Source organism: Pelecanus crispus, chromosome 6 (assembly GCF_030463565.1).
Source record: "Pelecanus crispus isolate bPelCri1 chromosome 6, bPelCri1.pri, whole genome shotgun sequence".
NCBI lineage: Eukaryota > Metazoa > Chordata > Aves > Pelecaniformes > Pelecanidae > Pelecanus > Pelecanus crispus.
The window spans coordinates 20584280-20612132 of record NC_134648.1 but is presented as its reverse complement, the minus strand read 5'-3'; the positions used below and the strand labels follow the sequence as shown (position 1 = coordinate 20612132).

The following is a 27853-nucleotide window of genomic DNA, read 5'->3' as shown; positions in this document are numbered from 1 at the left end:
ACAGAGACCACACAGTCACTGTCAAACGAGAGAAGTATATCCTGTGAAGTCCGTATACAAACAAGATTAGAAAGCACAGGATTAGCCATGCAAACGTGATCCACTACAGATCCTTCTCTCTTTCTTTTTCTTTTCAGCTTATCCAGGTAACATGCAGAAAATGCCAGAAGTACCAAGGTGCTGGAAAAAATGGTCAAATACTGGGCGGGGAGGCAGGAGAGAAGATGCCTTACAGGAGTAACAATTAGCTAATGGCAGGAGGACTAAAACACCATTATTCTCCCTTTGAAGTGTATAATCAGTGATTTCATGACTAGGAAAATATTCAGGCCTTTTAAAGATCCAGCTACTGTCTGTGGCTTTCTGACTTACTGCAGTAGTTAATTCTTCCACCTGATTGCATGCTGTGCAAATTACTATTTCCATTTGTCCTTTGTAGAGTTACTTATCTCTGTATCTACAAGCAAAGCCATTTTCCCTTAATCTGTGGTGGAGAGGGGAGGGACTCATCACTTCTCATGGTATCACTCAGAACAGCAGCATGCTCTGTTCACTTTGGCATGCACACAACCCCAACTTGTTGTCAACAGATTGTTCTGCAGCAAATGATTTTGAGAAGACCCTCACAGTGTCATTGAGGAAGGGACTCTACTTTGCTCTGGCCTGTTCTGGTTTCTGATGACTTGGCAGCAGGGTCTAGCCAGCAGATAATGGGAGACAGAGTCAGAAACCTTGGTTCCCGTTTGACTTTGTGACAGACTTACTACCTGACACTGAAAAAGTAATTTTCTCTTTTGTTTCCCCTTCATCTTTTGTCTGCCAGGGCTCTTTAAGGCTGTGTGCTCTTTGGAACAGTCCTCTTCTAACTCTTTACTCTGGGAAGCCTACCTGTTTTTTCAATGCAGTTATTATCCCCAACAACCAAGGGGTTTTGAGAGAGAGAAGGAAAAGGCTTCTTATATACCTGATAAATGAGTTTAACACTGCCACACTTGAAATTCAAATTATACGCCAACATGCATACCTGGGAAGACAGTGAGTATTTACAATATTCATGTTGTCATCTGCAAAATTCACTCAATAACTTAAATCTCTGCCAAAAAGCACTGGGAGAAGCCATCAGAACAGTAACCTTAGTTTTTACAAATATATATGCCAAGGATACAGCATTGACTCTGCCAAAATATTTCATATTCCTTGGCTCCAAGACAGACAAGGCTCAAAAATGCACAGGGACGATCTTGGGAACACAGGGGTTTGGATTTCATTTTGCTATGTCTAGTTCTCTGCTGCTCCTACAAGAGAAAAGGAGAAAGTGTGTTTTTTCTGAAAGCAGTTGCTTCACCCCATTCCCTCCCTCTCATCTCCCTCAAGCAGCCACGAGCACTCTGTTTCCCTTTCCTGCCCTGCCCACGACCTTAAGACACTGGCAGATAAGCTCAATAGCTACTGCCAAGGGGAGAAGATGAAATCTGAACACAAAACTGGGACCTTGCTCATGCCAAAGGCTTAAGTGCTCTATATTAGAAAGAACAGGAAACTATTCTGGGGATGACGAATTTTCTCCCTGCCACTTTATTTATATATTTTTTTAACTCTCTTATTAAACAACTGAAAAATCTGGTTCAGTAAAAACCAAAAGTCTTAAAACTTACTGCCCATTCCCTCTTGTATCAAAGGCAGTAATCCCAAATCCTAAAGCAAATACTAAAGGTATAATTTAACCCTCAATGCTTCTAAAATAGTCAATAAACTTCTAAACCAGGCTTTCAAGACATGAGCTCAGCCCATCTCCTGTATGCAATTGCATCCTTGTGTCAACCACAATTTCAGGGTTGATGTGAATGAAGAAAGAAGGAATTAGATGGAATTTAAAATCCTGGCCCACTGTTTGACACAAAGTCCATCTAAAACAATTTCAAGCTAACAGCAAAAGCAATTTAATTTTAATAGAAAGTTCTGAGTTAAAAAGCAGAAGCAGCATGCAAAGGCCTGATACAGCACACAACCATTTAGTGCTGTGATTCTAAAGACATCATTGAATAAAACACTTTCTAATGTTATTCCAGCTAATAATACCAGCAAGCTACCTGGACTCAAACCCCAAAATTGACTGATTTTAACTTGTATCTACAGTTGCAACACATGAGACAATGTATTTGGGAAGAGCAGTGCTTGCAATTTATGAAGAAACTCTTTGTCTACTTGCATGAGCAGAACTGGTCTGCATTAATTATTCCAAATACCTCCACCTGGTTCATTACTAGCTCCAACTCCAGTGCAAAACAAAGGCACTTTGGCATTCACTTAGCCAGATTTATCAGTTGTTTTAATGAGAGCAAAATTAAAAGCCTCTGTGGCAATCATCTTTTTCCTTAAGTACAAAAATAACACTACCGCTTGTTTTACACAAAAGCTCCCAACACAGCAACTGAAACAGCACTTGTAAGGGGGAAATCATAGAATCATAGAATGCTTTGGGTTCGAAGGGACCTTTAGAGATCATCTAGCCCAACCCCCCTGCAGTGAGCAGGGACAGCTTTAACCAGATCAGGTTGCTCAGAGCCCCATCCAACCTGACCTTGAATGTTGCCAGGGATGGGGCCTCCACTGCCTCTCTGGGCAACCTGTTCCAGTGCTTCACCACCCTCACTGTAAAAAATTTATTCCTTAGATTCAGTATAAATCTATTTTTCTTTAGTGTAAATCCATTATTCCTTGTCCTGTCACAACAGGCCTTGCTAAAAAGATTGTCCCCATCCTTCCTTTAGGCCCCCTTGAAGTACTGGAAGGCCGCAATATGGTCTCCCTGCAGCCTTCTCTTCTCCAGGCTGAACAAGCCCAACTGTCTCAGCCTGGCCTCATAGGAGAGGTGCTCCAGCCCTTGGATCATTTTGGTGGCCCCCTTCTGGACCCGCTCCAGCAGGTCCATGTCCTTCTTGTGCTGAGGGCCCCAGAGCTGGACGCAGTGCTCCAGGTGAGGCCTCACCAGAGCAGAGTAGAGGGGCAGAATCACCTCCCTTGACCTGCTGGCCATGCTCCTTTTGATGCAGCCCAGGATATGGTTGGCTTTCTGGGCTGCAAGCGCCCATTGTTGGCTCACGTCCAGCTTTTCATCCACCAGTACCCCCAAGTCCTCCTCTGCAGGGCTGCTCTCAATCCCTTCATCCCCCAGCCTGTATTGATACCGGGGGTTGCCCCATCCCAGGTGCAGGACCTTGCGCTTGGCCTTGTTGAACCTCATGAGGTTCACACAGGCCCACCTCTCCAGCTTGTCCAGGTCCCTTTGGATGACATCTCATCCTTCTGGTGTGACAACCACACCACTCAGCTTGGTGCCATCTGTAAACTTGCTGAGGGTGCACTCAATCCCACTTCATTGATGAAGATGTTAAACAGCACTGGTCCCAGTACAGATCCTGAAGGACACCACTTGTCACTGATCTCCATTTGGACATTAAGCCGTTGACCAATACCCTCTGGATGCGACCATCCAGCCAATTCCTTATCCACCAAACAGTCCATCTGTCAAATCCGTCTCTCTCCAATTTAGAGAGAAGGATGGTGTGGGGGACTGTGTCAAAGGCCTTACAGAAGTCCAGATGACATGTATAGCTCTTTCTTTGTCCACTGATGTAGTCACTCCATCACAGAAAGGCCACTAGGTTGGTCAGGCAGGACTTGCCCTTGGTAAAGCCATGCTGGCTGTCTTGAATCACCTCCCTGTCTTCCATATGCCTTAACACAGCTTCTAGGAGGATCTGTTCCATGATCTCCCCAGGCACAGAGGTGAGGCTGACAGGTCAGTAGTTGCCAGGATCCTCCTTTCTACCCTTTTTGAAAATAGATGGATGCAATGTTTCCCTTTTCCCAGTCACCGGGGACTTCACCTGACTGCCATGACTTTTCAAGTATCGTGGACAATGGCTTGGCAACTACATCAGCCAATTCCCTCAAGACTCTGGGATGCACCTCATCAGGTCCCATAGACTTCAGGTTCCTCAGGTGGTCTCGAACCTGATCTTCCCTTACAGTGGGAGGGGCTTTACCCCCCTGGTCCCCATCTTGTGGTGCATCGACTTGGGAGGGGTGAGGAGACAGGTCGGCGGTGAAGACTGAGGCAAAACTGTTGTTGAGTACCTCAGCCTTCTCCTCATCTGTTGATACTAGGTCGCCATTCTTGTTTGGGGGGTGTGTGTACGCTTTCTTTAACCTTCCTTTTCTGGTTGACGTACCTGTAGAAGCCCTTCTTGTTATTCTAAATCATCCCAGAGGTAGTTGCTACGAGCAGAGCTGAACTTTGCCACCCTACCACAGTATCACTGTAGTAACTATAGGGACTAGGGAGCCAGCTTTGTAAATGACGTAAATTACTCCCTCCTCTTTCTCAGTGCGGTAACACAACACTCCCAGGTATCTCTTCTCTACCTTCCACAGCAACGCTGCTACTGCTGGGCCTTCATCTACTCATGATATATAAGCACGTCTGCTCACAGCATTTGTTTTGCTCAGCCCCTAAAAGGAGCAAAGGAAAACACAAAAAGGTTGCAAAAACTGTAATAAGTCAAATAATCTATGGCAATTTAACTTTTTTGCCCCCATGAGTTCACCTGAAAAATCCAAAGAAACATTAAATATGGGGTGAAAATGGATATTCACAGTCCTAAATAATTTCCTACACTGGGCAGTAACAGCCTACTGGCTATTTTTAGTCACAGTCCCACCCTCCACTACTGCAAGCAAAGAGAGCATATAGCAGAGTATATGCTCTCCACCGGTGCACTGGAAGAAAACTCACTAAAATATATCAAAAGACCTACCTAGACCATTCCTAAATGCAGATTGTAAGGGAGAATAGAAAAGTAATGTTCAGTTAAAATTGGTGATGTCTGTAAGGTTTCTTTGAGCTGCTTTAACACTTGCAAATATATGCAATAAACAAAGGAAAACAAAATTCAGTCTTATATTTTTGAGTAGGATGAGCAGCAGAGGTAATAATAATGTACAGACTTTACATATTGGAGCAAACTGGTGAAAACACCACAGTCTTCTGACTTCTATTCCATGCACACTGACCTTTGTGGAAGGTGAGATATATCACTCAGGCAATCCCTGCTGCAGCCATACACATAGCAGGAGCTTCACAGCAAAAGATGACAGAGCTTGAACATTAGATAGCCCTGTTCTAAGAAACTGTGCCTGGATTTGCAGAAAAATACAACAATCCTGCAAGCCTTACAGCAAGTCACTTACACAAAAAACACACGGCATGTAATCTAGAAATTGGAGGGCCTGTGCCCTTCTACCACCACATGTATGTCTGTTGTGGTTAGTGGCTTCTGGTAAATGAAATTAGGAGAGTTAGGAAGTCTCTAGAAAGTCAACATGCTGCTTATCTACCCTGCTTATCACATGTTTTCACATGAACTTCATTACCCTTCTTCAAAAAAACAGGTGAGCAAGGTAATACCCTGTAATTAAGTTCTACTCCCACCTGGGCAGCCAGCTGAGAATTCATACACAGAGGGGCAGCTTTTTACTTTATGTTTTGCCTTCCCACACTAGACAACTGCTAAATTTTACCTTATTTAAACTCCACACCATGGATGGATCAAAATACGATAATCTATGTGCCACATGAAGGCAACTCAAAAGTGCCCCTCTGCTTTGCTCTCAGCAGTTGACTGGAGAATTAATTCTAATGTGTTGGAAGTCAGAGTAAGAGCTTATTTCATTAAGAGCTTAGATGAAACTTTTTTTTTTGTTTCTATGAAAATACCATACAGATTTTTCTACAGTATTTTTTCTAAAATAATTTTTGAAGTTACATTGTAACCATAAAAAATTAAAATATATACAGAAAAGGTAACTGATATAAGTAGGAATGCAAAACAACTAATCATTTTCAATTTTGAGTCTTAGATTCCATTGATCCATTTTTTTTTGCAAAATAACATTTTGTTTTCAAGTTCTCATTCCAATAGAATACATTTAAAGGCCTATTTCAGCTTTTAATCTCAAATGCTAACAAGATAAGTGATGTTATTTATTTTTGCAACTTTTTGAATAAGCAGTGTTAATCAAATTCTGTTCCAGTTATTTTTCATATTAAAGCTTTGTTTTTCTAAAGAGAAGATACATTTTTCCCCAACACAAAGTATCAAAGTAATTCCCTGGTAGACTACAAAACATCAATTCAGGCTTAGTTAATTGCACTTACTACATAAAAAAGAGATCACCAAGGGAATGGGATTTTCAGGAAATAGCTACATACAACCTCTTCAAGCTACAGAGGTAGAATCCATCTGCTTTGTGCTGCCATTTGTTTAACTAAAGTCATACAGCTGCACTGTGTATTAAGCAAAACAGTAAACTTCAAAAGAGACGTCCCAAATTCAGAAGAAACTATAATTACAGTTCCTATGAACATTCATTAACTTTGCCGTTTCCACAGAGAAGTATGCACAAAACATCACCCCCACTCTTAAAAATAATTACCACTAGTAGCTCATAGTAGAAACAGAAAAGTTCATATTTTCACCCAAGCTCATAAACCACACAAAATTGTTACAACTCATGCAACAATTCCTTATAACTAAGAAGTGGTTAAAGAAGCTGTTTTCCTATTGTCATCCTTCAGTCTACCTTGCCTCTTCTCTTTCACTCCCAGCTTTCTTACCTGGAAGCTACAGCTAATTCTGGAGTTTGACACCTACATATGATAACAAAAAGGAACTATAAAACAAGGCACCAAAGCAATTTTCCTTGAAAAAGTAGCATCTCACAATGAGACAAGCTAAACTATTTTCTGCAATTCTCTGTTAAAACTGTTTCTGATTACAAAGACTCTTTGGCAGCTCTGGTTTTCAAGACACTTACCACAAGAGACATGTTTCCTGAGATAAGATGTGATGCTGTTATCCCAGGAGTATGGTCCATGTGATCCTGCAAACAGTCAGGTAAGTCCTCTTTTCTGTCTCAAAAAGAGACTTAGTTGTATACAGATATAAAAAACCTCCTTTGCTAACTATTAAAATTATCTGCATGATGATAATTGACGATAAAAATGCTAGCTTCATATCAAAGACCAGCTGCAACAGAATCAGCTGCTATTTCTTTATCTCAGTGAATGCAATAAAAATTGTGCAGAAAAATCTATTTATCTTAACCCTGCATGAGTCTAACCCAAAAATGTAAAACACAGGGAAACACAAGAGCAAAGGTCAGTTGGAAAAAAGCTCCGCTTGGCATCAGGTAGCTAAAAGATACCTTTACCTTCATTGCACCTGAGATCTTACCCTAATATACAGAAATTTTTCTTGCAACAGAACTAGATTATAGAGCACAGCTTTTTGTTTTTTTTCCCTAAATATATCTTAGAAAACTGAATGATGAAATATTCTGTTCAAATAAACACACTTCCATTTCATTGCTTGCTATACTAGATGTAAGCTGTTTTAATAGGAACACTAGATATTTCTCCCCAGTCATACCCTTGATTCTTGAAGTCATATATCTTTGGCCTTGCCCTGCAAGTACCTCATTTAAAGAGTACTTGTTTCTATGGAAGAATAAACATACATACTTTTTTTTTTTTTCCTTTACAGAAAAATATTTCTTTGCATTATAAAACAGTACTTTCTGTTCTTTTTGAAATGAGGGAATGAAAGTCACCTGCCACGGTCCTTACAGCAGTGCCACTCCAGCACTCCCACGCACCTTCTGCCCTTAACTCAGTTTTCCCCACTTGTCTGAGGGAAAGTCATAAAAACAGATGCTCTGCAGAACCCACTCTCATACGAGCATCTCTCTCCTGTGTCATCTTTTCATACATGCCGTGAGGTGTAAATTTCAAAAGAAGTGTGTTTTCATGGTGGCTTGCTGATGCCATACTGCTTTGTGGATTCTCTGATATCTAATAAAAGACAACCTGACATTCCCACACACTGAAAAATGAAGGAAACACAAGAGAAATCCATCAGAAGCAGATTTTCATTCATTCTGGAGCTCACATGCCTTCTGGTGCTCACTTTTTGTTTTTTTAACAGAGAACTTAACAATAAAGAATTATGCCAGCTTTGTTTCTTTTGGAATACTATTTCTAAAGCAACAAACTTGTTTTGCATTTAGAGACAAAAGGCAACATCCTTGGCTTCAAGCACCTATATACCATGGATAGCTCAAAATCACAATGTACTCCTCATCTGGTATTTATTTTTCATGATACAGCAAGGGTTATTTTGATCTTTTTGACACACAGAGGTATTCATTCTATCTCTAAGGATGGAAAAGACACTTTTTAACATAGCTGTACTCAGAGACAAACAGGAATCTTGAACTTCATACAGAATCATCATGGAATATAAAAAAATTCTGAAAAACGTAATAAATTACATGATTCTTTCTTAGAGAGGAAACAAGAATCTAAAATGAAATATTCTTTTCTTCCCCACACCCAGTTTTGAAAGCTACCTACTAGCTAATATAAAAATGGATGCCATTTCAGATCACAAACTCCCCCATTTCTTACAGACTATTTTTTCCTGAGACACTCTGGTTCAGTAGTGCCACTGAAAGTAGAAAAAACAGTGTAATAGAATTTAATTCTTGTGCTATTCTCGATGCCATTGCCAGAGTGACTTTAAATTGCTTTTGAACGAACTAGAAGTTCAAGTTAATTGAACACAAGGATTCATGTAGCAAATTATCTTACTACTAATGGTATGGAAGAAAGAAGCCTGATTAGTAAACCCTGCTGGATACTTGCAATGTGAGAAGTCGAGAGATGCCAGAACTAAATCAGAGAGGTGAAGATCAATAGTTCTTTAATCAATGGTGGATTACAGTGGGATTTGTTCTGCTGAAAACAGCAGGGGCAGATAAATTCCCCACTGAGATTAATTTCTGGGAAGGGTGGATGCAAACAGAGGAGTGCAGTTATCTTCATGACAACTGTAAGTGGCAAGAACACCACCAGTGGGAGTACAGCACTATTGCCTGAGTCTCTGCTGGTGACCAGTGACACCCTCATCAAATTCCCAGCACCTCTTAGTTCCTTAGAAGAAACTGCCTTGAAGCCTGTGTACTTCTACAAACACAAATATTGTAAACCAAAAAGCAGGGACACAATTTTTTGGCTTTGTTTTTAAACCGATGGTTTGTTACAGATTTTGGGTTCATAAAAATTCTGTATTATGGAGATGAAAGCACCAATGTGTACAGCTAAAGAATGACAGCTTCATGCACAAAGATGCTGATCACATTCACAGCACCTACTTAAGTCAAAGGATTGTCAGAGCTGCTCTGGGGCTGTCTATTGGGGCTATCCATGTAATCCATCATTACCATTATAGTCTTCGGTGCTATACATTACAGTTCCCACAAACTAATCAATAATGCATCATGCTAATACTGTAAACTGAGACAATAAGCAGGCTAAGCAGAAGAGAGAAATCACAGAGCATCTGTTATAACAAAACCAATTTAGAAACAAGTCATAAATTGAAATTACTGTGACTTTGAACTACTTAAGAAATACTAACATGAAAAAACAGAGCTAAGAGCTTAGCTTGTCAGTGCTTGATTTTTTACCAGCTTGAGGGAAAGATATCTAATTGGTCTCCCCCCTGATATTTTACATTGACTTACCTTATCAGAAGACAGCAAGACGCAGAGGGTCCAGCAGATACTAAGTTTGCTGGACATCATCTGATAGATTAATTTGTTCACTTACTTTGGTTATTACCAGACATTGTTTGAGAGGTCTCCATCTTAAACTTTGATCAGATGGCATCAACTTGTCCATTTTATTTCTTGTAGGAAACATTTCAGAAAATATTTTCAACTCTGACACCATCCCAGCTACGTTGGTTTATTTTCAATGACTCTGAATTCAGGAGCTTTAAAAGAAACTTCTGGGTTTTTTTTCTCTGACTTTTATCAGACATTAATAATCACATCTGTGTAGCAAATCAGAAAAGGTTCTTTATTGGGAAAAATGCAAATTTAATACAGATATAATATAAATTACAAAATATGTTTTAAAAATCACATCTCCAGGATACCCAAATTAATTGAACACGGAGTCTCAGTGAAGCAAATAAAGTCTTTCCCAGATCATCTCTTATTTTAAAGCAGGTCATAAAAATAGTCCAGGCCTTGTCCCAGTTCCCAGATGGATATTCCAGTGCCCAATTCTTTTGCAAGCTCTAAGCGCAACTGGATGGACTAAGACAAAGACACATAAAGCAATTACCTTTTAGTCAGAGACATTAGACACTCCATGCTGCCATCTCTTCAGGACATTATCAGACTTTCTGAAAACATCTATCCTTGAACCAGATACTGAAAAACCTAGTCTGTATTTCAAATGCTCTCTGGTTAGCAAGCAATCATTCAGTAAGAGACAGTTAATTGCACCAGTTAATTCAATGACCTAATAAAAGATAATCAGCTAAACAGACAAAATGCCACAGAAATAAATCAGATTTATGAACTATGCAAAGGACTATTCTAATTTAGGCTATCATTTCACATGGTACAGAAATTCTAACTCTTCCCAGAAATGTCTCAGGGGTAAAATAAAACTTCATCACTGAAGACAATTAGAACAACTTGTCAAATACCATCAAGATCTCTTACCTACCCCTGCCTTCTCCCAGGACAGAGTCACAATTTTCATTATCACAATTCTATTTTAAAGAGATTCTGGGACATTAATATTTTAAAGTATCCCTATTTGAGCTCCAGCCATTGATTTAGAGTTAGTTTAGCCATTGACTTACAAGGGAAGCAATGCCACAATTCATTTTCTATACTTCTTTCAGTTCAAACAATAAAAATAATTAACTTTCAATCTTTTACTTTCAGGTCTTCTTACTTTGAAGTGCAGCACCGCAATGTTTAAACTGCTCACACCAGGGATGTGTTTAAAACTCATTTCCATAGAAAACAGAACAAAGTATCAGGGCATCATTAACATCCACTGGGCCTGGCATTCATGACTGCTTTTAACTAATCATGAATAAACCAATTTTCAGCAACCTGCCAGTGATTCTAACCTTAAAAAGGGAAGAAACACACTTGTCATGGGGTAATAAAATGAAGTGTTGCCCAACCATCTTGATCACCATTATGTGAACAACTCTTCGATTCACCCCAGCATACAAATCTCAAAATATTTCATTACAAGCTTGTTGAAATTGGAAAGAAAACCTGCTTCCATAAATTCACCAACCATCACAGTTGAGTATCTGCTAGAGAAGAAGTAATGAAAGAAATGTACAGGAATGCGTGTTCTTAACCTGGTTAATACTGACAATAGCAGCGTGAAATCCTTCCACGAGGCCAAAGAGAACATAGCATAACAACATGCAGCACAATCTATCTTTTCTCTGATAGGTTCACAATGAAACTTTCTAACACTAAGACGGGTACTACTAGCAAGAACATAGTTAGACATGGTAATTAATACCGCATATGTGCTAGTACTTCCACCAACATTAGATTAATGAAGGGAAATATCCTTGTACTAATGGAGCTTAAGATAACAATCCTGTTCAGAAAACCAGAGCCTTGGATCATTTCACACTAGTTTAACCATACAAAATGTCTCTGTTCTCTGTAAATATGATATACTTTCACTACAGAAGTAATTCCCTTCTAATATTAAAAGCCAGCAGAGGCTTAACATACTGCCTTTAGCTTAATTTGAGAAAATCTAAAGATAGCTTCCTAGGAACTAAGGCTACAAGTAACCATTTTATCCTGTATTCTGGTATATTCCAGACTATTTTGTAGACAGAAACTGTATGTCCTGACAAAGGACTTTAGTAAGGCCAAATACCTAAGTTTTCAAAACACCAAAATATGTTCCACAGAAACAGAACTGAAGAAAACGGGGTGATGCAGGCTGACAGGGAGAATCAGGACCCCGTTACAGAGGAAGGCAGAAGTTCCCCAAGCTCCCAGCCAACATGATCAGAAGGAAAATTTCTTCCATCTCTTGTCTGACAATCAGCGTGTCTGTTAGCACCCGAACTGTGCACTCAAACAGATCTCCTCAGAGCACTGGTTTGCCCTGATGTATCTTATCTCTAGACATGGCTAATCTTTAAAGATCCCCAAACCCCATTATGCATGAGACAGAAAAAACAATCTTCTTGTATAGGCAGCTGAAGCTTTGAATCATAACAACTACATGAGAGTAGACTTCTTTCACAAAAGCCTAAACCCGGTTCAACATTTTCTGAAGTGTCTCAATAACGCAACAAGTCAAGTAAACATCTCTTTCCTCTTACAGCCCTCTGACATGAAGAAGTGGCACCTACCTTCAGTGTTGGGTAGAAGACGGCATGTTTTCCTCCTTTATTTCTGCAAAACAGGAACACCAAATAGTCACAATAGCTTCGACAGATTCCCACAGGATTTTTAGCTGAGGTGAGAATTCAAAAACAGTTTTATTCCTTCCCACTAAAAGGAAACAAAGACAGTGCTAAAGAAAACTACCGATTTTATTTTGGAGAAGTTATTGCTATTAAAAATGAGATACACTAGTATGTTCAGCACATGAACGTTAATATGCCCATATCAAAGACAGAGACTACTTGCCATTTGGTGGCTCATATCTTTGAGATTTCTTACCCAGTGTTCATTCCACTCTGGAAGCTGAGGCACTCTGTCTCTGAACTCAGACACTTTTGACACCAACTTCCATTCATTCCATACTTGCATCCCGGCTACTCTATCTACTGAGGGCAGGGTAGGGCCAAAATCTTCTCTACTTCTCTCCCTTTTCTACTGCAGATAAGAACTACTCCTGCCCCTTTTCTACTGTAGATACAAACGTATCACAGCACATAAATCCAAAGTGGTGGGGAAAGAAAAGCCATTAAGAGAAGGTCCACAACATATCTAAAAGTCAAGTATGCAACTGTGTCACTGTCCTGCAGGTATCAGTTACAGGAATATTTGTCAGAAAGGTCCTCCTGACAAAATTATCCTACTTAATGGATTTAACAATGCTAGCATCTGGAAAGTTAGAAAGTTCAAAACATGACTGTGTAGAGTCAAAGACCTGCTAGAGGAGTCTTTGCATAGCAATTGTATCATGCCACAACTACAACAACAAAAATCCCTGGTTATCTAAAGGATTCCTTAAAAGGCTTCAGGATAAGGCCTTTCAAAACATTTAAAACAGAGTGTCGTGGTTTAGCCCCAGCCAGCAACTAAGCACCACGCAGCCGCTCGCTCACTCCCCCTACCCCGATGGGATGGGGAAGAGAATCGGAGGAGTAAGAGTGAGAAACACTCCTGGGTTGAGATAAGAACAGTTTAATAATTGAAATAAAGTAAAATAGTAATGCTAATAGTAACAGTATAATAATGATAATAATAATAATGATACACGAAGCAAGTGATGCACAATGCAATTGCTCACCACCCGCCGACCGATACCCAGATAGTTCCCGAGCAGCGATCGCTGCTCCCTGGCCACCCCCCCGCCCCAGTTTATATACTGAGCATGATGTCATATGGTATGGAATAGCCCTTTGGTCAGTTTGGATCAACTATTCTGGCTGTGCCCCCTCCCAGTTTCTTGTGCGCCTGGCAGAGCATGGGAAGCTGAAAAAGTCCTTGACTAGCATAAGCAGTACTCAGCAACAACTGAAAACATCAGCGTGTTATCAACATTCTTCTCCTACTAAATCCAAAACACAGCACTATGCCTGCTGCTAGGAAGAAAATTAACTCTATCCCAGCCGAAACCAGGACACAGAGCCAAGTTTCCTAATAATTAACACAAAGTTTGGGAAAAAATCAGGTAACTTTCATGGTTAAGATGAAAGTCCCAAACTGCTTTGGGTGTAACACTTCATCCAAAAACTGGTTACAATGAAATACAATACAGGCAAAGTCAGACAAGATACTTATTTATCCCATACTAGTTGCTTTTAAGGAGCACAACTCTTAAAAGAGGTGAAAAGACTGACAGCAAAAATAGAGGATCCCAGAAAAGACCTCACAACAGAGATGGTTTGATACTAGATCTAAGTAAACACACCAAGATATCTTGTTGCAACTGGATTACAAAACTGTCAGATAGTAAAACACAACTGCACCTACTAAATGCACATCTGAAAAAGATGAAGACATTTGGTTGTTAGATGCAAACTGTGAAAGATTTCCCCCAATTCTCCAAATCACTATCTTTCAGGTTAAATTAAATGCTAGCACTATAAAATATACAGACAGGGCAAGCTATGCTGGGCACAGATACAAAGGCTCCATCTTAAACCCCTAATAATGAGGAGGATGAGTTAGTTACAAGTGGTCTCACAGCACCACTTTACCAGCTAGGCTAGGAGGAAATGCAGAGTGCATGGACAGACCAAGGAGGAATTGCTGCTAAAATCTCCCAACTTACATAAATGCATACCTACCTGTAAAGTACACTGGGACAAGCACTCAGAGGCAACAGATTTCTGTAACTATTTGTATTAGTCTCTGCCTGCTGCATGAAAATCACTAGCTGTGCTTTGCTTAAAGAGTCATGATTTGATTTCTTAGCAACTGTAGACATGCAAGATTTCCAAGTGGGAAGCTTTACCAGTGAAGCATATTTCAGGCCTGGCCGCCATCCCCATCCAATATAACTGAACCTTTGCAAACCAAAGAGGTAACTGAAAAAGAGTTCCCTTAAATAACCCACCCCTGCAGCCAGCTGAACCACTGCAGACACACTGAGCCACACAAGCACAGTGTAGCAAGGGAAGTTTAGAGTGATTTTTAGATCCAGCGTGCTTTATGCATGAAAAATTCCTCCAGGCAGCCCACAAATGAGAATCTCCAAAGACTGGCTTTCAAAGGCAAATGATGTAGTACTATTGACAAGCTATCCCTTTCCCGCACATTCAGTTTGCAAGGAGACATTTAGGAAATGTGTTTCAGAAATGATTCCCAGAAGCATACCATTCAAACAGAGCCCTCAGGTTTACTCTTTTGAGAGCAAGTCTTCATCCAGTGGTCATCGTGTCTCCAGTTGGACTGTGCATTAAAGATCAGTAAAACAAAGCTTCTGATTTACTCCTCTTTAGTTAACATGAAAAACCTTGTAATTTTTTGGCACAAAGTAATTTTGCAACAGGACACCAAAGAATTAAATATGAAGGAACACAGATCCCAGTCCTTTCATACAAACACAGAAAATAAATTAATACACTGCTGACCAACAGGTAAATTTTTTTTGCTGATAAGAAATACATGTTGCTGAGAAGTTAGGAGAAAATTACAGGCTGAGAGAAATCTTGAAAAATATTTAGTTTTAAAATTTTAAAATTTTTAAATTTTAAATTTTTTAATTTTAATTTTTTTTAGGTTTTTCGCTTTTGGGGTTTTTTTCACATTTAAAAATATTTAAATCAGGAAGGTATTTGGAAATAACAAAGTAGTTCTGATTTTTTTTTCTTAAAGCACCCTGAAATGTGTTTTACTCTTGTTTTCACTGGTGTGTCTTCACACTACTAATGCATTGAGTAACATACAAGATACAGTTTTGTACAAGTAGTAGGATTTTGTTTGTATAATTTTACTGTATTTTTGTATATTTGCATACAAAAATAGAAAATTATCACTGAGGTGTAATAAGATGTTGCTGGGGTTTTTTTAAAATCTGTTTTAAATTAGTTTTTCCTACCATCAGGAATTCTGTTGTCATTTCATGATGAAAAAGGGAGGACAAAGAAAGTTATTACCCTTTCCCTTCATGCTCTCAGTCCTTTTAAAAACTTTATCTAGAAGTCACTTGACATTATTCTCATTACATTTCTCTACAGCCCATTCCATTTAGTGGAAGTCTGTTGCTTGACCAATCTTATCACTAGGACTTGTAAAACCAGGCTCTTGTACCACAGATTTTTCTTAGAACTATTTTTGGCCAAGTTATTGGTAATCACCCAACAGCTCACAGTACTAATCTCAGAGCCTCTGATTTACTGACACTTAGCAGATAACTTTGATGGATAACTTCTAAAGATATGACTCATCAGACTTCTAAAGATTGCTTTAGCTCATGTTATTTCATTCATCCTTCTCTGATTTACTTCTCTCGCCTGAAGCACTCTTTTATGCTGCAGTTCAGCGTTGACATACAGATCACAAACAGCAGAATTTCCATTTGTTGAATTCAGTTGCATACTTTAGTTAACTAGTAATTCATTGTGTACTGGGCCATGCCCAAAAATATTTGCAGAATGGTAAGTTAATAAATGTAACTCACTTTTTGTATTCAAAGTAGTGTTCAGCAATTTGTTCATCCCAGACAATTTTTGGTTTGTGCTCCTTCAAGGTTTCAATGTACCTACAAATTAAAAACATAGATATGGAATTAACTTTTCTAAAAAGCAGTTACGAAATTACATTGCAGAAATTTCTGAAAAAACAGTTTTACCATGTTCAGATGTTGAACACTGTATCAAGAATATCTTCTTGCTGACAATTAATTTCCTCATCTACTTTACAATTTGCCGTGTTCACATTTTTAGGCTTTTTTTTTTAAGCAATGAATTAATTAACGTTCATCAATTGACAAATCTATATAGGCACATGAAGGCAGTGCCTCAATATTTCTACAGTCTGATTCCTATATGCCAAAGCCCAGCAACTGAAGTCACCCCTAGGCTGTGTACTGTAATTGCGTCCTCCAAGGCTAATCAATGCAACTCTCAATTATAAGCCACTATAATGTGATCAGAAAAGTTCTTCTATAAAATGGTCTTAGTTAATCTTCTAAAAATGAAATAAAAAAGAGCTTGTTTTCAAGGAAAAGTTACTGCTAAGTAACACTGCATATGAATTTTCTCCACCACTAGCTTCTTGGCATTTTTCTCTTGCATGGATATTTTGAACGTGGAATGACCTACCTCATACCTGCTTGACAGAAATTGAGGACAGAATACTACTTGTACCCAAAAAACTGCATAGTGAACTGGTGTGGAACAGTTAGTATGCTGTAAATTCATGTTCTTGGTTAGCTCACAGTATCATCTCAGTGTAGAGACAGTGTCTCCTTGTGTCTGCATTTCTGACTGCACAACGGAAACAAAGCTGCTTGCTGCCTCATGCAAGAAGACCAGAAGATGGCAAGCTAGTGCCAATGATAGAGGCCACGTGGGTGTCACAGAAATAAGAGAAGTCTCTATCACATGTTCCTCTGTCTCTTCTGCATCTTTTTAACTTGCATCCTTGGCCAGCAAGAAGGCTGAACTTAACTCTGCTGACAACTTTCCTGACTAAACATTGGGGGGTTTATCTGGCCACAGGCCAAGCACCATCAGTTTCTTTTTTTTTCCTTGGTGACTGTATCGGGAATTTGAGTTCAAAGTCCCATTATCAGTACTCTTATCATGATTATATAAAGCTATCACAGGCAAACACAGTGATCATAAGGTAAAAGCATTAAAATTATTTTTCTATTTTTGCAAAATCTATCAAGACCATCTCTTCCACGATATGTCTCATTCTTGCAATACTTTCTCTGCTCATGACAGGGTTTGCATAGAGAAATTTGCCTTCAGATTATCTTATTTTTAAATAAGAAATTTCCATCACCTATGTAAAAGATGCTATAACTGATTTCCATCAGCCACCATCCTGACTCCATCAGTGCTGAAATTCCACCTCACTATATACTTCAAAAAAAAGAGAAAAAGTTTGTATTTCTCAGTTTGAAAAAGATTTATTCTCTCCTTCGGCATTATTCTAAATGCAATTACAACATTCCGCATTGCAGGGAATATCTTCTCTCTTTTGCTGTGGCTTGCTCATTCATATATTGGTAAATTACTGCCTACTGCTAGCAGTTTTAGGAAAGATTTTTATTTTGTATTTAAGTCAAATGAACCCGAGCCAGGCATACTATTTAAGTATCTACATATACAAACACATGATATCAGCTATTGCACTCTTCCTCAATACACACATGCCCTGGAACAACGCACCTTTTCAAATAATGAAAGTTAAACCTTGGAACCTGCCCATCCCTTTTTAAGATATACAAATTTTAAGTTGCCCCCCTAGAGAGATATGCAAAGAGATCTAGTTTTGTATATTTAAAATTTAAGGATAGCTTTAACACCTTGCCCCATTTCAGAATGGTGACTTCAGTAATGACAGGAGACAACAATCGTGTAGAACATGGGACCAAGATGTTACAGCCTAGAAGACAAGAACTACCACCCAAGATATCCAAGATGCAGTTTTATTCCTGAATGTATGACTTTAGATTGGAAATCCTAATTTTGCTTGCTAAAAATCCCAACACAATTAAAAAGTGTTCAGCATACATATGAACAAGCTTTAAAATTAGAAATGCAACTTGAAACAATTATTATAGCCTATTATATATAAGGCATATTATTATTTTAAAGCTGTTTAGGCATGCACCACATTTAATGACAACCCATCCTGACCAGGCACAGAGAATTTATTTCCCTTTCTCCTGCCTCTAGGCATTTAGCACCATGGTATGTAGGAGCAAAAATGAACAAGTTCATCTTCAAATCACATCTATGGTGATGAGACTAGCTCCAAGATTGAATTGGGGAAAAAAGAAACTTAAGGCCCAAAATTATCACTACTATCCATTAATTTGGGGGGACCTACTTGAAACGTATTAACTTCGTTTTTACATTGTCTCTATTAAGGACAAGAAGAATTCAAAGTACAATGTTCAAAACAATAAACTCCTGTTTACTTCAACCGCAACTGCGTACTCAATGCTTCTGAAAGTCAAGTTTTATGTTTTTCAACCAGACAACAAGGTTGCTGTGAAGAGTCTGGAAGAGGTGCAGCAACAAGCCAGAGCTATTTGTTATAGGCCTTCTATTGCCCTAATCTGGGAACAATCCATTCCCTTCCTGAAGTCATCTGCCCCAGTCATTATTCATTTTCTTGCACTAAAACATACGGGAGCTTTACAGGCAACATCTCCCAGATATGCCATATTCCTATTAGCTCTGTGCTATCCTACTACGTGCATCATACGCACAAGGGTTCCCATGTAAAACTGCATCACTTGTATCACAACACACTTGCTTGACTCAAACTAATGCTTACTCAGACACTCTTAACATGTTATCTCTGAGCTGAGGCAGTACTTGACTGAATAAGTATTTGATATGCAGTTATTATAAAAAAAAAAAAAAGAAAAAATATTGAGAAATTTTCCATCACACTGAACCAGACAAACATGGGATATCGGTATGCCTGCAGTACAAGAGATCTAGATTAATTTCCAGGTTCTCAAAGAGGAAAAGGGATGGGCAGGGAGCTCATCACAGCCAGCCTTCCTTCTTCTTTCCACCTCTCACCTCACTCTTCTCCTTTTGATGCATATTTATTGCTATCTTTCTCTCCTCTCTTTCTAATTTATCCCTCTTTCTACTCCACTATCCCAGTTCGCATCTGCTTTTATACTCCTATCCAGACTAATTTATTTGCTTCCTCATCCATCAGCTCCTAACTTACTAGCTTTCTTCGAGCTGCTTCACTGCCCTGCACTACGTATTTCCTGGGAAGTTTGTGACCATTTGCAGAGAAAGTCATGCTGTTTCTCTGGTCCTAGCCTGAAACAAGGTCAGCACAGATGAAGTATCTGGAGTGTTGATGCTAGTCTCTAATGAAGTGTCAATGCAGCATGTATAAATGATAAATTTGCATGGATTATCAGGAATAGTAGCAAAAGGCAGATGTCACCTACATGTCCACCTTGAAAATACTTGTTCTTAAAAAGAGAATTGCCATTCTGGCTTGTTTAAATAGGCCTTGGTTTAACTTACCCAAAGCAACATTTTTGTTCCCCAGAACATTCCTTCTTGATAATAGCTAAGGGGCTAAAGTATCAATTCTGTTGTCACAACTGGGCTTTGAAAGTTTAAAAGTTATGACCTAGTAAAAACAGGGCCACATAATGCAAAAGTGTTTGGAAATGATTTTAAGTCTGCCTGCCACCTTTCATGCAAGACTTCAAATCTGCAGTGTTTTACTGCAATTTACTGCCATACCTCTGTCAAAAAGGACACTTGGTCTGTAGACACTGACTGTTATGATTCTGATACTCTGTTACAAACCCACTGGGCAGGGCTGGACTAGAACAAGCACTCCCTTCCACAGAGTAAATGAGAAGCCAAAATGTACATATTATGGAGTACCTGTAAAGCCAGTCCTCCCAAAGATGTGTATCTATGAACAACACTAACATGGTTACACCTACACAGTACTGCACTTTGCTGAACATTCAACTAATAAATAAAGGATCCAGAAGAAAGCTTCTCAGGATTTATGGCTGGTGCTCCTTTTCTAAGACACTTTTCTTCCAAAACATGAAAAATGGTGCGGCACTGGAATATGTTAAGGTAAAATCCACGATCTGTAGTCCCCCTGAAGAATGTATTTATCTCCATGGATAATGCTTTTTGACCAAGAACATAAAGAAACAAGCCTCTAGTATATCTTTTGCAACAAGAATATACATTCTAGGAAAATATATAGCTTCATATATAATTTTTAGACTAAGATTTATTAATGAAGGTTAACTTTTTTAATCTTCATGTGCTTTGCTTTATTAGTGTGGAGTTGCTCTTCAACAAAAAAGCTTTAGTGACAAGGAAACCACTACTGAGCATGCACCTCATTTTGATGCTCTTTTCTAACACTTTACATTTTCTCCTCAGCTCTCACATGAACAAAACTCTGTCTTGAAGCAAGAGGTCTCTAATCAGAAGGATCATTTGCTCCTGCTGCAGGAAACTGAGCTTATCTTCCACTATAGCAAACTTTAGTGATTCAGTCCAAGGATAAAAAAATACTACTCAGCTTGAAAATCTATACCACATATTTTCTTTTCCATCTGCTTCAGTTACAATAGACTTAACTTAGTTATTAAACCCTGAACCTACCAGGAACTGCATCTCCATAACTGACCATCAATACTGTCTATGCATGGCAAGAGATGTTTTAGACTCAACTAGATAGGGTCCATCTTCCCCCTTTTCAGGGAGCCCTATCTATTAATAGAAGCAAGAGAAATCACATAAAAGGCCATATTCTAAAGCTCAAGAGTTTCTATTTCTGATGCAAAACAAATATACAGAAATAACTCTAAACCAGTTTTCATGGTAGTATTCCTAAGGACTTTCCCTGTCTTGGTACATATCTTCCAAACAGTACTGGCCAGTCTCCCCACTGCTCTGTGTATATCAGGACACTGTGTCAAAGGGCAAATACCCATCTTCGAAACAAGATTTTTCAGCGGGGATCTCTCTCTCTCTCTCTCTCTCTAAAACCTGTAAGTCAAAACCCCTTTTATTTAATGTTTAATTTCAACTACCACGACACTTTCACATTTTAGCTGTTTAGGCTTTTCTTAACTATTTCCTTTTTGGCAGGAGAAAATGTCAAGAAACAATATAATCTGGAGACATTTTTAAACTTTAAATAGAGAAGGTTTTAAAACAGAGAATTTTTTTGGCCTTCTCTGCTTTTTAGAAGATCATTTCTAAAGAACAGCTGCAAAATTGCTCAATATACTACAAGCTACTAAATAATTCAGCCATGAAACTAACAGTTTTGATAAAGGATGACTTCCATGGCAATAAATGAAAACACAAAAGGAAGAAAATTTGAAAATGAAGAAAGATTATATAGAGATTTTGAGTTCTCACTCACTAGATCCCTAAAATTGCAGCTTGCAAAAAGTAGATGCCGTACAATTTTAAGAGTCTTTAGATATTAGCCTTTAAATAGTTTTGTGAGCATGCATAAATTTATGAAAAGACTAGCTGCAGAGTCACTAATAGCATAATATTATATGTGTGTGTATATATATAGTATTATATAGTGTGCAGTAATAAAGGTCTGTAATAGACTGAAAAATGAAGTAACCTTTCACCACACTGGTCCCATCAGGATCACTTAAGCACCTTTTTACTCATCTCCTCTCACCATTCAATACTCAATAGCATCATATTGACAATATATAAGTATAAACTTCCAGCTTTAAAAGATGGTAAAGTTGCATACCACTATATCCTTTTCTTGCACATTAAAGAATTCGGATTTTATTAACACAAATCCCACAAGTTCTTTCAAAAGCAAATAGGTTATCCAAGAAAAAGCTAGTACGTATCTTCTAGAGAATCAAAAGAACACACTAACATTAAAACAGTTTTTACTCTGGATTTATTCATTTGAGTGGAGTGGAGAGCACACTGTAAAAGCCTTATTTATTCTGTCTGCAGAGTATGTTATTAAAAAATAGTTCTGTTAAGACCTTTAGGTTATTTAATGTAAAACAACTTAAAACCAAATACAGTTTGCAGAGAGATACGAATCTGTTCACTTTTGTTACAATGGGGTGTCTTTGGTAAAGCTGTTGAAGTATCCAAGTAGCAGCACAGAAATGAAAAATCTACAAGCATCATCTTTCTCTATTAATATTCTCTCTGTTGTTGCCTGCACCTTTGCTCTATCAGTTTTAAAAGGCAATAATAGTATTTTCATTATTTTAATAGTAACAGGTTTCCAACAGAGCAGTTTCTCTGTGGGTGTGTTGCTTTCAGTAAGTTTTATAAAGTCATTCTCAACTGATTTCTCCACAATACTTCATCAGTGACTTGACAGATGACACTTTTCAGTGCTTCCCCACCAACCTCACACAAACCTATTGACCTTCTAACTTCTGCCATGATGCACAAGCCAAGCCATGATGCACCAGTCCAATGAAAATAAGCAGAACCTCAGCAACGTTTCTACCGTTACTCTGGGCTCTTCAAAAGTGCACCTTGTTTAGCATTCTCAAAGTAATAATGCTTTGGTGGATACAATCTGCAGAGGGGCAGCCAAGTATTCCTATTTTATAGAACTCTGGAGACACAGAAGACAATGTCAAGCTTTTCAGAAGCGTCCTCTTCTTGCTCTTGTCTCAGGGAAACAACAAGCGTTAAAACCTTTCAGTGCCTTACTACAGCTACAAAAGAAAGCACACATGTTATAGCATTTCTGTATATACAGGTTTACATGTTAATAGTGTCCCTTATTTTCATTTAACTTCACAGAGGTTTTATAATGAAAAATCCCCACCTGAGAGTGTATGTAATGGTACGCTGGCAAATTACCCTAGGGAACTGCGAGTACAGCTGAGAGTACTCTAGTGTGTGCTAATTTTTCTCAATATAAGCAAAATGGTGGTTCTTTACAAAAAAGAAAACAAAGTTACGGTTAGATATTGATCAAAGAATAGAACTAATCACACACAAGGCAGAAAAATGTGTGACTTTATATATTTAAGGTTTTGACTCAAACTGACAGATATCAGAGGAACATATGAAAATCTCCTTAAAGAGAACAAGATCTTTATTTCTAAGCCAATAAATATTTCTCAGACAATGCAGACATAACTCAATTGAGGCAGAAGGTTTGCATATCTGTTTGTATACCTTCAATAACACACTGCTGTTCAGCAGCTCCATTTGATTTTGTAACGAGACAAATTTTTTTTGGTCTATTTTTCAAGACACGTGGGCTACAAAATGTGAACTTTTTTTTCCAGTGCAAATTGTTTATGATAACAACTGTTTACTAAATTGCTTTTTGTTCATATGCATCAACTTTGCATATTGCCCATCAGAAACGTTTGTTGTTCTTGACCATTGCCAAGTCTCAACTTTCTAGCTAAAGTATCTGACAATCTTTTTCCTTGTATTTGTTAAGTTAGACATAGAATTTTCTTTCCAATTTACCCAATCTAATACATGACAGGTCACTATTTATGGCAGGGTTTCGTTTTGGCAGGTTTTGCCATCTTGAAAGAATTAGTTCCTTGCCTTTAAAAGCCTGCTGTATTGTCTGGACTTCTCTTTCTGCTCTGGCCAAAGGGCACCCTCCTGTCAGGCAGAAAACAAGTTAATGGTAGAATATTTTACTCTGCTAGAACAAAAAGCAGGATTCAGGCAAGCTCACAGAAACAAAAAAGCACAAGAGAACTGAATGAAATAAAACATAGCGTTACAGACTAGCTCAAGTAACTAGTCTATTTAGTCATACTAAAAAAAAGTTTAGTTTGACTATGAGTTAGAGGCTAGAGGTTCCACAGGCAAAGGATGGGTTTTTAAAATTTATTTTTAATGAACTTTGTATATTGGTCAATTTGACATCTTTGATAGAAACATATCTTCATTTGGTCTTGATTGCCTTTGCACACACTTTAAAAAATGTAACTATTCAACAAAAACATGATGTTGTCTTTGGTATTCATCACAGAATTAATACCAAGTAGGCATGCTACTGGGCAAACAAAGAGTAACGATATTGTCTCTCAAATTAGGAATCAGGTCACCTCAAGGTTAACATTTTCTCTGACTCACTTCACTTATGAACTATACCAGACAGAACTCTCCCTATGTGCTCACTTCTAAGCAAGAATTTCCCCCTCCTCCCAGTTTTGAGTTGAAATTAAGTAGAAAAGAGAAAAAATAGCAGATGTGTAAAACAGTCTAATATAAATAATTTAATAATTTAAAAGTTGATACGAAGTAGATCCTCCTCTCTCTCACACTTCCTATTTCATAATTAAAAACCTTTTCATTAGCAATCACAACTGTCTCTGCTATACACCATGGACAACTTGAAAAGCCTTGTTTAAAGCAAGCTGTCAGGCTACATTTTGCTGCTCTAAAATGCAGCACACTGTGAAGACAAACTGATTTTCCTCCAAATTCATACCATCCACCATTACCAACACAAACCACAGATATATTAAATCTCATATAAAACCTACAGGGCACACTGATGACCATCATCCCTAAAAAGAATAAGAAAACCCTTTTCCTCAATTAAAAAAATACTGTCCCATGGAGTTTTCACTGGTCCACGTGGCTTGATAAAACCACCATTATTTAGACAAACACACTTGGAGTACTGCATGCTGTCTCCATTTATAACCAAGTTGATTCACCTGTTCTGTATTGTCTAAATTCTACAATATAGCTTGTTTATACTACATAGGAAAGTGTTAGTACAAGTGTTCAATTGTACCAGCACAGTGCAGTTATTCCTAGCAGGGGCGATCAAAAGCCAAGTGCTATTTTGTGAGATGTTTAACATCTGCATGCATGCAAATTGTCCTAAATAGAGTTGAAAACATATTGTTACCTTACTAATGAAAAGACAATTTCAAGAAAATATGTAGATGTGTCAACAGCAGTACTTATACCACTGTATGTCAAATCATATAATATGCACTTATTTATTAAAATAATGTATTAATTTTATACCTTATTTTAAAATCAATGTTATGTTTCAATTATTCGTTATGATACTAGGAAAAAGTAGGAGAAGCATATCTCTTTTTTACTACCTCTAGTCACAAAATATTAGGGTAAAAGAAGTATGAAGGAGAATACTCAATAAAAAAGACTTTGTCAATAGAGTACCTAACTTTATTGCAGGATGTAAAATTTAAGCAGATTCTGAAGATCTGCATTCTGAAAAAAAGAGAAAATCATAGCTTTCTTACTTCTTTTTTGTTTTTTTAAATCACTTGTCTCATTAGGTCTCTCTATAGATATATACCTGGGGTTTCGTTACTTTTCTCTCTCTGGATAGGATTTGTAATCTGGATCTTTTGTGCTATATGGATAAAAAAGGACAGAATGTGGAGGTCTGTATCAAACTGAAACCTTTCTAGACAACTCCAGGTAGTCATGGCTAACTGCACTGGAAAATAACCCCCTTTTCAGGAGAAGTCTCAGACTACCAATGCTGTTTCAGAATGATTATACCAGAAGATACTACAGTGCAATGCCAGAATTTGCTTTGAGCAGTGAAAGCTTTGCTTACTCCTACCATATTAAGGCAGTTTCCACCATAATCCAGGGTAAGAATCATCTCAACACCAAAGATTTTACCATATGAATTTCCACTAGAGGCTAGGAGCAGTGAATGAAAGGTTAAATACATTCTATGGGATAATAAATAAATTATCATGCTGTCAAAATTAAATACATATAATGTTTAAGTTACATAACAAGCATCTACTATGTGGAAGAGAAGAAGCTTAGTCACAGAAATGTTAACCTTACAGAATTGTGAAATACTTAAAAGTGCTGCTAGGCTTCTAAGAGAATGCCTGTGTCTAAAGGAGAATTTAAAATATGCATTGTTGAGAAGCCAGTAGGTGATTCTTTCCTCAGTCAGGGTCAAACCACCACACTGACATTACTGCAGCTTAATGTCCATCCTTCACAGAAGAAACACAGGTCCTAATAAATTCTTATAAGGTGTTGTATCATCATGTAACAGTAGAAGTATTAGTCCCTCCTAGACCACACAACATAAGAACTTAAATTCTGCTCCAGCTCACCCAATAATCTGGTTTACTACAGAATCTGAGACAAGACAGTCTCTCTGCTTAAAAGTACTTCTCAACATGATGAAAACTAATTCTTGTTTATCCCTACAGGCTTGTTTCAACAATCAATGGGTTCATCCTAAAAAAATAGAAAAATCTTTGAAGATAAAACTGCTAGTTTAAGGGTACATTTTCTGAAATGCTTAAGTAACACTCAATTGGGGTTGAAGCATTTTCAATTACATTACTCAAAGTACAATACTGTGCTCCATTCTTCCAAGAACTGACATAATAGGCAATGCACATGAAAAATCTGTATATCTCTGGATGTGAGGCTGAACAAACTTCAGATACACTAATACATCTGCTGTTCTGCTTCAGCTGTAAGTAACAAAAACTAAAAGTATGCCTGTTCTGTTGCATGTCAGGTTGGGTTTGTTGTTTTGGTTTTTTTTTAACACACATCCCACAAGCTTTCCAGACTTTCCTCATGCTCAAAATATACAAATCAGCTATATTCATACAGTGCTACACAGATTAGCTATGAAAACTGTGTTGTACTGGATTTGGAGCCTGGTGAGATTCAGAAGATCTTAATTCAGTGTATAGGAGATGAAATCTGATGCACTCCAGCTATGAAAATGAAGGCTGAGTGCACAGTCACCTACTTTGATATTCTTAATTCTTCCATGCTCTTCCATGCCTACTTCATTAAAAAAGATAGATATAAAAAAAATATTTCTTTTCCATCCTTGCCTAAAAGGTCAGATGATCTTAATGCCAGTGAATGTCACTGCTAACTCTTCCAGTTGCTTCTTGCATCTCTCTTCAATCACTCCTGAATTAAAACCATTCCAATAAAAACATGAGGTCAATAGCAACGTCACCCACCAGATTTAACAACCACAAAAGCCAGCAGGAACATCTTTTCCTCACCCTGTGTCAGGAAAGGTGCAGCACGGCTCTTCTTCCAAGCCCCCACCTCGGTCCTATCTGACCTGGGTCTGGGGTACTGGAGGACAACTTTTGAGGTTGCTGGGAGGCCTGTGCCAGGCAGGTGCTCAAGCCCGCTGTTTCCACAGGGTTGTTAAGAGGCCCTGGCTGAGACAGATGGTCAGGGGCCAAGCCCCATGCAGGGAGCAGTTACAGAAATGTTACACTTGGTAGCAAAGGAGAATGAAAAGGAACATACATTGGGTGCAAGCAGCAGAAGGCACCAAGGATGGGAGAAGGATGCTGTAGCTGAATCTGCTAGCAGTGTAGCTCCCAGATGACCTTCTCTAGTCAGGCAGAGCACAAAACTTGCAGGCTGCAGGACTCTGGGTATGTAAAACTGACCCAGGTCAGCAACAGCCTTAGGAGAAAAATGCTGGCTCTGTTCTCTCTCCAGAAATAGGAGAAATAGTTTAGGCCAGACAGAAGCAGTGTTGTCTGCAAGGAAACAGAACT

At 38.3% G+C, this 27853-nt stretch overlaps 1 protein-coding gene across 2 annotated transcripts in view; it reads right to left on the bottom strand.

Moving 5' to 3' along the window:
* Positions 1-10128: 10128 nt before the first annotated feature.
* The window catches only part of CHID1 (chitinase domain containing 1), a 130002-nt gene continuing 112277 nt past the window's right edge, over positions 10129-27853 (bottom strand). For both annotated transcript variants that reach the window (XM_075712527.1, XM_075712528.1), the window contains 3 exons: positions 16277-16357; positions 12330-12372; positions 10129-10227 (listed from right to left, as the gene is read on the bottom strand). In XM_075712527.1, the coding sequence (XP_075568642.1) occupies positions 10129-10227; positions 12330-12372; positions 16277-16357 (223 nt within the window). The remainder of the gene's footprint in view (positions 10228-12329; positions 12373-16276; positions 16358-27853) is intronic.